A 12440-nucleotide genomic window follows, 5' to 3' on the forward strand; every position below is an offset into this window, starting at 1 on the left:
GGTATGCGCGATGACGTACCCATGAATGCAAGTAACCAAGGCTGGTTGTGTTATCAGCTCCGGATCCTACCAGCGGCGCAGAAATAGCCGAGCCTACTTTCATCATAGGTATCGCAGGCCAAAGGCCAAATGCACAACAGGTTGTGCAAACGTCTAATTTTGTGTAACTGCCAGCAGAAAAAGGCACAAACTGGACTGCAGTCCACAATTCGATCAATCATTACCCGCCTGAGGGATTTACTCTTTTGCAAACGGTTTCTGATGACGCTTGTTTATGGACTAGTTCCAAGGGGCGGGACAGACACCTTATGACGTGGGAGACCTGCCTCCTCTCCTCACCTGTAGTAGCGGGAGGGGCTCTCCCCATTGACGGCTATTTAAGGCATCCGGAGCATCTTCAAACAACACGACTTCAAGAGCAAAGGAAAGAACTCATAGAATCAAGAAAGACTCAACGAACCCAGAAGGACCCAAACAAATCTTGAAGCACTTTTCCAGCCGAGAAATCGGCAGCAAAGTTAATTCATTCTTCATCCTCACTTAAAGAAATAGTAAGTACCATCCAGAAAGTTTTTTTCATCATCATTGACTTTTCCTTTATGACTGCTTTAACAGGCTTATTGCCTGGATTGACCAGCTTGTTGTTTGTATGTCTCCAGTATCTTACACAAATTATTAAAGGAACGTTCTAGAAAAGGGTGTGCAATGTTGTCTACAGATGTCATATCTGATAGCAGTTGTATGTCAATGCATTGAGGTGTATAGGACCATTTGATTGATTGTATAGGTTGTTATTCTTTCTTGGTACCGTTTTTTTCTTTGCACTGTGCTCATTCGTCTCCTATTTTTCAGTGATGTCTCATCGCCCTGTAGACTAATCCTGATGTAGTTGCTTGATTTCACAATATGTCAGTAAAATGTCACAATTTAAATAGCTCGACAGACAGGACTTGTAAATATGCATGTACAATTTTAATATGGGTCTTAACACTGGTGGTACTGCATATTTCGATGAAATCCTATTATTGGCAAAGAAGAGACCTGCTCCACAGGAATATCACAACATGATCTAGTGGATCAGGTTGGATTTGTACCTCGATCTCATGGTTTCACAGACAGCGTTTGAGGGACTGCTCCACGGCTCCTCCCTGGTGGTCCCCTCTCTGCGGCACACAAAGTGGGTAGCAGCAGTTCCATAGGCTGGAACAGTCCATTCACTGCCTTGTAACCATTAACCCCATGAATATTCATCTGATGATGACAGCACAAGAAGAGAATAGAAGGCACTAGACGTGCTGCTATAGGAAGCAAAAAGCAGAGCAGTGTACTGTATTATAAATAATTCCTTTACATGCACATCTTTTCTCTGAGGTGATGGTGCACAGGTAGTAGTAGTGAAGTACTGGCTTCAGACACTTCCTGACTGATGGCAGAGAAGATACTGGAGTGATATTTAAAAAATAAATAAATAAATAAATATTAAAATACTGGAGTGATCCCTTGGAACAATAGGGTGGCAGGAATTACATGGCTTAAGGGCGGTCAAGCCTGGGCTGCCACTAACCTACCAGGTGGTGCTGCTCAACAGGGTCCAAAGACCAGCACTCCACCATCGGGCTCAGAATGTAATTTAGTATTGCAAGTCCGAGGCCCTCCTGGCTGGTAGGAACACTATAATAGTCGTGATAATCTGCTTAAATTGCAGAAATTCTTGCTATAAAATTACCAAGAAATCTTGGTATCTTGCTGAATTCAGAGTCATTGATTACCTAAAGGTTTAGAGCATTTATGTTGGTTCGGTGATACAACTAAAAGTTATAAATGGAGTCTTACAGAATGACAAGCTTCTGTGCATCATGCTAGCAGGGTTAGCATCTATTTGCATATTTATGTAAATGTTTTAATGTTACAGAGTTAGACAAATAAAAACCACTGGCTTCCAGTAATTGGAAGAGATAAGTCTAGGTCATTGTTAATCAGTTGATAATCACTATATATAGAGAATTTGCTGAGTATGACGTTTTCCCCCTATAGCTTACCTTCAGACTCTCCAAACACTGACACGACCATCGGTCTCTCCTAAGATGGCGCCCCTGCTGCAGAATGAGCTGAAGATCACCAGCAGGATGGTCCAAGGGGACCTGAACGGCCTGAGTCCAGACGTGAGGACCTTTGTGGTGGGCAACGCCAAGGTGTGCCAGCCCGAGAGCATCCACATCTGTGACGGGTCCGAGGGGGAGAACGAGAGGATCCTGGCGCTCATGGAGGAGAGCGGCATGGTCAAGAGGCTGACCAAGTATGAGAACTGGTGAGTGAAGGGCTCCTCTGCGGTTGGAGTGGGGTAATGAGGGCAATGGTGGGTAGTCGGCTGGGGGGGATGATCAGAGGTGTGAACTGTATTTTACAAACACATATTTATTTCATAACCTTGGTCGTTTCGCAGTTCCATTCCTGACACCTAGACATGACTTAGTAGGGTGGTGTTTGATGGATGGATAGTAACTCACTCATTTACTCATGCCCTCACTCCATCATTCACTCTCTGCAAATTTAGAAAAAACGTACCTGCTTCCCTTGCAATGACTGGGTTATTATATAGTCTTTCACTTTTTTTAGACAATAAGTTGGTATTATTCTCCAATTTAACGCCTATAACATTACCCGGTAAAAACGGGGTAGATACAATTTCTTGAAGTGCAGATCACCTACTTGGCAAATTCAACACCAAAAAGGAGCACTTACACAGCGTTCAACGTGTACCATATATAGTTATAGCTAAAGCAAGTTTTTCTATAGCACTTGGTGTTTCATAGCGCACCAATTAACAAGTACTGTTATCCAATGGGCAGTACTCAGTTTATTGGCATCAGAAGGAAGGCAGTCTGAGTCTTTTCTATGAAGATTTAAACCTGGAACTTGCTGCTTAGGCGTATATTTTTGCCATAGAAGCACAAATGTACATGTTTTCATGGCTGATGCCTTCTGGCTGCCTGGAGGTTTGCATATGGAAACAGTGGGTTGACTCGATGAGGGGTAGTTCTGTGACAGCCAAATAATTGTGTGTTTTGCATGTTACAATGAACGTTTTTCCTGATTGCACAGTAGCAGTAAATGTGTATGAGGCCGAATTGTAGAAAGGGTGCCCTCATTCTATATTCAAACAAGAAAAATGTCCCATCCTGTCCTCTAATTGGGTAGTAAAATAGAGCAATGATGAGGGTTCAGTGGGCCAAGGTGCCACTGCACCTGCTGAACCATTGCTGGTATTAGGTGCCTGACTTCAATCTTATCCTGAGATGTTGTGATTAAGGACTTCCTACACCACACCGTGGCCCACTCACTGAATCCAGGCTGTTCAAATGTAGTGGTGGCTAGTGGGTGTTAAGATACATCTCAAAGGCGTGATAGCATCAGTACATGAAAGAAGGGTGGCAGGAATTCAAGCTCTTGCTAACACATTGCACCATCTGGAATAAAACATGGAAATTGGAAAATATTCCATAATCTTTCGATTGCGCTGTAATACAAACACATTTCACAGAAATCCCTGGCACACTCTCTGTTTGCGTTGTCTCGAATGAACCCTGCAGCACAACGAGGCTGGACAGCTGCCCGGTGTTTGTCTAAGAGTCCGTCCTCTCTTTCCACAGCTGGCTGGCTCTCACCGACCCCAGGGATGTGGCCCGAATCGAGAGCAGGACGGTCATCGTTACTCAAGAGCAGAGGGACACCGTGCCCCTCTCCAAGACCGGAACCAGCCAGCTCGGGCGCTGGATGTCCGAGGAGGACTTCGATAAGGCGTTCAAGGCCCGGTTTCCAGGATGCATGAAAGGTGAGAGTTAAAAAAAACCCAGAAATGAGCACACAGTGAATATCAACGTGTTTGGCTCTTTGTACAGGTGGCATTTTGCGTTTTTGTACAGCTCTCAAGCACGCGCACACATAAAGGGAGTTATATGTGTTTATCATCTGAGAAGATCTTTGGTTGAGCGTCAATTATTGGCTTTCAACACCTTATCACTTTGCATAACTTTGAATCGCAACCGTTTGTCATACACAGAAATGTTGCATGTAGACTGGTGTATGTTGTACAACTATGTTTCTGTACAATTGATCATAAAGTGACCACCTACCCCAAGTCGTTACCAACCCTCTCTCAAGTCCTGCAATCTTGTGTGATAGCCCAATGCATGTTGGGACTTGTAGTCTAGTTTTGCTTCAGTTGAATCGATTAGACGAACACACATGGAATCAATGCTTTGTAGGGGAAAACTTCAGGCCTGGGGACAGTGACCTTCAGGGAGTTGATTACCCTAATCAGTTAGTTGCCTACATTCAGGTTTGTGTATTAATTATGAAGTATTTCTCCTTTTTTGTTTACGTCTCGAGTGCTTTAAAAATACAATTTTATGTCGGATCAGAAATGTAATTTCTCAACAAAAAGATGCGGTTTGCAATTTTATGGGTATTATAAAGTACACTCACTTATAGACAGTTTACTCAGGAAGCGAGCAAGTAAGTGCTTTGATAGACTTTGTCTACAAAAATGTCCTGATCAATACGTCTGTCTAATGACCAATTAAAGTGTTTAAAATGTTAGCAAGGCTTATTGCTCGATTAGCAGGGACCGGGGAAAGAAGCAAAGCAGAGAAACTAAAAGGCGACAGATGGGATTAATGGTCCAGATTAATACAGATTTTAATCAGCCGCGGCCTGTGCAGGTAAGAGTGGTGGGACCGGGTGTGTGTGTGGGGGGGGGGGGGGGGGGGGGGGGGGGGGGATTTCGACAAACGAGTAGACGAGGGGAAATTAATTATTTTATAATTTCCCCTCATGGTCGTCTGTCGAATACCCCCTCAACCAGGCCCCACCACCCTACCACTCTTAGCTGCATAGGCGGCGGCTGACTCTACTGTGACCTACGCTTTTTGTACACCTGATTTGCAGTTCAGCAGTATACCAAGAGTACTCTTGTCTTCCTCATGGAATTCAACAGTAACTCACTTCCATTCATACGCCATATTGTGCAGAAATAGTGCTGTAATGAGTACAGGGTCTTTACCACCTAAATAACATGCTACAATAAACCCGCAATAAAAAGACACAGAAAACAGACTGAGGTGGAATATGGAAAATAAGGAAGTTAACTATATATGTAAGGCTTCCTGTTTCCTGTTTTTACTGATATTTACAGATAAATAGAGTCAGACAAACCTTTATTTTCTTGTCTGTAATTTATTTTTAAAAGTGGAAAAATCTGAAATTTGGTTGCATTTTGAGTGATTCTAAATACCATCTGCCAGGTCAATAGCTGTGTGGATTGATCGGTAAGGGGGTTAAAAAGAAATTAATTTTAGTTAAGAGGCTGAAACAGCAGTAGATATGCACAAGGTTGATACTGAAATGTGGCTATTTTCAGTTAAGTGTATTGATTTATGTTCTGCGTGTGTTCATAGCTTTGAAACCTGGTAGGTATTCAAACATGAGTTTATATTTATTGATAAAATAGATGTGGAAATAAACTAATTCCAGATTCATTTTTTCACAAAGCCCAAAATAAATATGGGTAAATATAGATAAAATTAGCAAAAAAATAAATATGCATTAATACAGACAGCAATGTAAAAAAAAGAAATACCATAAAACCGGGAGTCCTATATATATGTAACATTATAGTTATAAGTAATTGTTAATTGGCACGAGAATCACAATTTATGAGCCTTATCCTCAACCAGAAGCCAAAAGTTGGTCAGTTCTAATGGAAGGTTGTGGGTCGCACGTCAGGATTATTATGAGAATGGCCAGTAAATAAATATAATAATATTAATTCCCTCCTGCACTATCACATAGCTCTCCTTCTTACTCTTCGATACTCATCAATATTTCTTTTTACAAAATACATTCATTTTGATTTAATTACAGTGTTTCTCAACAATTCTATATTTGACCTGGTAAAAAATCACTTCGCTCATGGAGTTATAGGTCTTTGCAATGTAGTCATGAGTATTACAGGATGTTCCTATATGGAAATTAATTTCTATACATAATGTTACTTCTGTTGCAACCTTCCTTCATTTTGAACATATATTGCTTCATAGGTCGCACCATGTACGTCATCCCTTTCAGTATGGGTCCCATTGGGTCGCCCCTGTCCAAGATTGGGATTGAGCTGACGGATTCGCCATATGTCGTGGCCAGCATGAGGATCATGACCCGGATGGGCACCGACGTCTTGAGAGCCCTTGGCAGCGGCGAGTTTGTGAAATGCCTCCATTCGGTCGGCTGCCCCTTACCACTGAAAAGTATGTTAGTGACCTTGTCTTGTGGTCATTCTCTTACGTCAATCCCTAAGTTGACATGTGGCCATGAGTCCAGGCGCATTAGTAAGGCATCTTCTTGTGTGTCTACAGAACCGTTGGTGAACAACTGGCCCTGTAACCCGGATATGACGCTCATCGCACACGTTCCTGAACGCAGAGAGATCGTGTCCTTCGGCAGTGGCTACGGAGGAAACTCCTTGTTGGGGAAAAAGTGCTTTGCACTGAGGATCGCCAGCAGGATTGCCAAGGAGGAGGGATGGCTGGCTGAACACATGCTGGTAAGAGATGGTTATATCGACACCAATAGACTAACAATTCCAATAAGAAATAACTCCAATGACTCCCTTCTTTATTTTCCATCAGTTGATATGAAATTTGTGATGTAACACAAATCCATAAAGAAATCAGGTCACAAAACACATCACTAATCCAATGCCAAAATTGGTAGTCCTGTGGCAAGATGCATATTCTAAGGATGGCATAAACAATGTTTAGAAATGATGACCTAAAGTCTGCATAGTTTGGAACGACAAGTACAACAAGCTTAGGCTAAGAATACACCTATTTTTATTCTTGGTGAAATACTTTGTACAAGTGGTAGCATGTTTACAATTGCATAAATGAAGCATGCAGAGTAACAAAGAAAAGAAATCTGAAGAAAGCAACACAAATGTAAAATATGAAGTAGGACATGCTGTTGGGTGGGGAATTGGACGTTTGAGACACAAGAAAGGCGGAACTCAAAATAAGGAAATTGGAAGTCCAGGGAACATAAAACAAAAAATGCGGGAAAGACAATAGAAGTAGATTATGAGTGCAGTAGAAGGAAACAGGACAGACAATTATGGTGCAGCACCAGCAACACAGGCACCACCATGTTGTCCACCCTAGAACACCCATTAAGGTGAGAGGAGACTTAAAACGTATCTAAAACTCAAAAAATGACTGGCATGTGTGTCTGTAAACATGGGTATTCATGGGAATATATATGTAGCAGATTTAACATTCAGAAACATTTCTAGTGTTTACATTTCATATTCAATTAGTTGAAAAACAGGATACAAACTTTCTGTGTTAATGAACAGTTCTCAGTTAGGTGTAATATTATATATGAAACACCCAGTGAGCAAACATATCTCAATATTCCACAGATATTGGGCATCACAAATCCAGAGGGGGAGAAGAAGTATTTTGCAGCCGCCTTCCCTAGCGCCTGCGGGAAAACCAACTTGGCCATGATGAATCCAACATTGCCTGGATGGAAAATTGAGTGTGTGGGAGATGACATTGCCTGGATGAAGTTTGATGACCAAGGTAAGCAGCTTCTATCTAAAGCTGCAAGTTAACCTACTAGAATGTACATTGAGTGGTGACCACACTCAGTGCAAGTCTTTATTTCCTTTCTAATCACTCACTTCATTGTAATGTAGGTCACCTCAGGGCTATTAATCCAGAGAATGGATTTTTTGGTGTTGCTCCTGGAACATCCATGAAGACAAACCCGAATGCCATGAAGACCATTGAGAAAAACACAATCTTCACCAATGTTGGGGAGACCAGTGATGGAGGCATCTACTGGGAGGGCATCGGAGATATCCTAGAACCTGGGGTGACACTGACATCATGGAAGAACAAGGAATGGTCACCAGAGATTGGTAAGGAAGGCTTTGCCATGGTTATGGATTGTTCCATACATATTCTCAATCAGTTCTATCTTGATCAGACATGATCTGATTTGATCGATAGTTCTTACATCTTCTCACACCTGCTCTTCTCTTCCAGATGAGCCTTGTGCCCATCCCAATTCTCGTTTCTGCACTCCCGCCAGCCAGTGCCCCATCATTGATCCAGCATGGGAATCTCCTGAGGGCGTGCCCATCGAGGGCATCATTTTTGGAGGACGAAGGCCAAAAGGTAACAAATGGAAAAAACGTTGTCCTGTAGACTTTATTGGCATTTGGCGTTCAGATAATCATATTTAAATGTACATTTATTAGATCATCTAGTGAAATGGGCCGCAAAATAACCATGTAGCTGACCATGTAGAACATGATTTACTCCTCACGGAAATCATTATACACTTTCTGATTTGCAGAATTTAAAACTAGGGTTTCCTTATACAAGTATCTTTGGTGGAATTTGAGCACTATAGTAACTGAGATGCTACCTCAGACTCCACCTCTGTCTTTGATCACACACTATGATTACTCTCCTGTGACTGTTGTCAGTCTGTTAATTTCTGTTACCAAGGTTGACCTCTCCAATCAGAGGCTACCTGATCCACATGGAAAGCCATGGTTTTCTGTATAGGTCAATACCTCTGAAAGACCAATCTTGGTATCTCTTCTTATAGGGCTCATTGGAAACATGCAAAATACGGAACCTGACCTCTGCATCGAAAGTCTGACATAGCCATTTCCAAATGACATACCTTTTGTTTTTAACAAAGTGTCCTAAACTGAGCAAGCCAATTGTTAATGCCATCATTCCCTGAAAAGCAGCATTACCCATTATAAACCTCATGCGGCGCCCCTCGACCAACTAATACAGCACTCTTGGCATTGCAAGGTCCCATACATGGATTGTTGGCTGCCTCGCTTCCTTTTTGGCTTGTATTGGGGATCAACTGTCTCCTACTGGTGGACCTATATGGTCTATTTAATGTTAAGCCCTAACATATCTCCCAAATCCTTGTCTTAGTGACATACACTTGTTACATTAAATCCTTTAGGCTTGTTATAGTGCCCTGAAACTACTTTAGAAGCATGTCAGTGCTAGATACGGATCATCCCAATAAATGAAGTAACCAAAAAATGATTCTCTCGACGTAACATGGTGTTGGTTGTTCAGTGTTCTTTTAGTAAAATGCAAAGGAAAAGGGACATTATGGGACTCGTACAACTCTCTAAACTTACCTCCTCTGATCTGCAGGTGTACCTCTGGTCTATGAAGCACTGAACTGGCAGCATGGAGTGTTTGTGGGTGCGGCCATGAGATCCGAGTCAACAGCAGCAGCAGAGCACAAAGGTAATTGAGAATTCTATTGCACATTGTTATACAAGGACATTCATGCATCTGAAGAAAGCCAATGTAAATGAAAGTCAATCTGAAGAACACATGGCATGTAGTGTCAATATGACGGCATCAAACTGAGCCAAATTGACCAGCAGTCAAGTTGTCCAAAGTCAGTTTGCAACTTATAGGACTCTTGAGTACTGAAAGAAAACCACAGTCTGGTATCTCTTTTCGGATCTCAAGGAGAAAAAACTTAAAAAATGAACTAACAAAAACCTATTAGCATTTCTAAAAATAAATGAATTATAAGTTTGATTAGGTAAAAAATAACCGCCTGGGATATGCCAAATAGGAATCAGTAATTGAAAAAAGAAATAGGATCAAAGCAGACTTCTTTCTATGTCTAGCAAGATTGTGTTGTGAGAAACGAGGAAATGGGGCTAAATATTTAATGAGGGATAAAAGTAAGGACATCATTAAAGAGAGTGGCAGCGGAATGGATGGTTTATTTTCAGGTTGATAGGAAGGGAAGTGGGAGGAAAATTGAGAAAAGAAGTTAAAAAACACTCAGGGTGAGAATCAGGGAAAGGCGGAAGAAGGATAGATAAAAAAGGGGAAATTATGAGGTGGATGGGTTTGTGAGAGATGCCCCTCTCCTTTCTCTTTAACCTCCAATAAAGAAAACCACATGAGAGGAGGAGAGAAGAAACCATAAAAGGGAAAGGAGGATGAAAGAAAAGAAGGGAAATTGGACAGGGTTGGGTAAAGACACAGAGATCACATAACAGGATCTACCTTTTAGTAAAGGCAAAGGGGACCTGAGATCTAAACCGAGTCAACAAATCATTTAAGTTATGAAAGGCACCCACCATGGTAATTTTCTGAACCTGGGAAAAGCCCTCCTCTGGGTAAATTTTGTCAAAATGTTCCATCTGGGAGGAATCATGATTTTTCAATATTGTGTTTTTTGAGGGAATCACATAGGAATAAAGTATATCACCCTACCCCTCTTGTCTGACAGCCATGCTAAAGTTTGGCTAAACTTGCTAGTAATAAAAACATAACCCTCTGAATTCAGTGACTGAAATGGGCTTGATCCTCTTCCAGCAATCTTACAGTTCACTGATTGGCCCTTTATATGACAGTTTCTCAATAGGTCAGCCGCCCTCTATCAGGCACCTCTGCCTCATACTAGCACTCTACTTGAGTGAACACGTTTTTGAATGAACATGTTATTTTAAAAACCTCATGAATGTGAATCTCTTAAATATTACAAAAGAATTGACATGTCCATTAATCCTTGTTCTTTCAGGGAAAGTCATCATGCATGATCCTTTCGCCATGAGGCCTTTCTTTGGTTACAACTTCGGCCGCTACCTCGCCCACTGGCTGAGCATGGAGCACTTCCCCGCCGCAAAGCTGCCCAAAATTTTCCACGTGAACTGGTTCCGCAAGGATGCGCAGGGTAATTTCCTTTGGCCCGGCTATGGTGAGAACTCCCGCGTGCTGGAGTGGATGTTCAGAAGGATCAATGGCGAAGAGTGTGCCAAGTGCACGGCCATAGGTTATGTGCCCACTGCCACGGGCCTCAACTTAAAAGGGCTGGGAGATGTCAACATGGCTGAGCTTTTCCACCTGTCCAGGGACTTTTGGGAAGAAGAGGTGGAAGACATCAAGAAATACTTTGAAGAACAAGTCAACGCTGACCTTCCATATGAAATAGAGCGGGAGCTTCTAGAGCTGGAGAACAGAATTAAGCAGCTGTGAGCTGCTGGTCAAAGAGGGATTTTTAAATCATACTGTAAACAAATGTTTACAATAAGAAAGATATTTTAAGCTCTGTCTAGCATGTTCATGCCCAGGCTTAATTTCCATTCTATGGGGATCTGCATACTATGTGCATTTTATTGCATCACTCAGCGAATGCAGCAAAGCCCAGAAGTGGCACGATGATAGAGTTTTGGGCTTTAAAGCTGCATCTCCAATGCTTAGAGTAATTTTGAACATTTATCTGCACATTATGTTATGTTATGTTATAAAACCTTTTATTACGCGCTCTATTACTCAAGAGTATCCTGGCGCGGTGAGTAAGTAAGAAAAAGCGGGGCAGCTAACATAACAAAATAGGGAAATTACAGAATGATATTAAACAGATATGTTTTAAGTCCCTTTTTAAACTGGGAAAGTGAGGAAGCAGTGCGAAGGCATATGTTTCATTTTTATATGCATTTGGAGCAATGGGTGTTCTTGAGGTTTTACGTAATAACACTTATAATGGTCAATTTGACCAAAAAATCAGTTTCTTCTGATGGAGTTCAGAGAAGGGATGTGCGTGGAAGCTGCAAAGGGGAATGTTAGCGTTATCAGCTCACATTAACATCTATTGATATTGAATTTAGACACCAAAGCTGTAGTATGGGTTATGAATCAATGGGCAAACAAGTAAATTATGCAACTGAAAACAGGATAGCCAAATGTCTGCAAAAGATTTGTTGTAACTATTTTAGGTAGCCATGGTTCAAATAGCTGGATGTTAGATGAGTGATCGATGATGGATGAGACAAAGATATGGATATATGTCTGTATTTATATTTAAAACATTTAAGTATTTATATTTATCTATGCATTTCATAGCAATTTCACTAGAGATTTCTAAGTTTTAGTTAAAGAAAAGTGCATGCATAATGCATATACCTATTTTAAAATATTTTCTATGTTATATCTGTCTAAATTAAGTATTTGTTCTCTACTGCTCTGCGGTAATGATTAAAAACATTTTTACAAAACCTTTCAATGTTTTGCTCTTCTTTTGTCGTTTTTTTGCAAGAACCGAGGGTGTCTAGTTGTGCTACTTGGGTTAATTCTGTAGAATCAATTTTATGTAGAAACATGGTATTTTTAAATGTATGAATGACAAATAGGCTACTAGTGAGAGAGAGATTCTTGGAATATGTTAATTTCCTCCAGAATTTGATTGGACTGGGGCACATGCCCAAGGAAAAACTGAAATTCTTCCAACTACTGGGGTCCTGACTTCCTCCTGAACCCGTGTGTGGGTCATCCTACTTAGCGCCCACTACTTACTCTTCTGCTCTTCTCCAGGAA

General features: G+C 41.3%; 1 protein-coding gene across 2 annotated transcripts; it reads left to right on the top strand.

The window, feature by feature from the left end:
- Window positions 1-403: 403 nt before the first annotated feature.
- Window positions 404-12129, top strand: LOC144768366 (phosphoenolpyruvate carboxykinase, cytosolic [GTP]). Of its 2 annotated transcripts, none has more exons than XM_078651965.1 (10): window positions 404-551; window positions 2035-2308; window positions 3651-3832; window positions 6099-6302; window positions 6411-6598; window positions 7472-7634; window positions 7751-7975; window positions 8103-8234; window positions 9252-9347; window positions 10648-12129. In XM_078651965.1, the coding sequence occupies exons 2-10, from the start codon at window positions 2085-2087 to the stop codon at window positions 11100-11102; spliced, it is 1869 nt and encodes a 622-aa protein (XP_078508091.1). In that variant the 5' UTR covers window positions 404-551; window positions 2035-2084; the 3' UTR covers window positions 11103-12129. The 2 variants fall into 2 exon arrangements, with proteins under 2 accessions (XP_078508091.1, XP_078508092.1); XM_078651966.1 differs by having other exon boundaries at window positions 415-551; window positions 2085-2308.
- Window positions 12130-12440: the final 311 nt, after the last annotated feature.

Source organism: Lissotriton helveticus, chromosome 7, assembly GCF_964261635.1.
Source record: "Lissotriton helveticus chromosome 7, aLisHel1.1, whole genome shotgun sequence".
Lineage (NCBI taxonomy): Eukaryota > Metazoa > Chordata > Amphibia > Caudata > Salamandridae > Lissotriton > Lissotriton helveticus.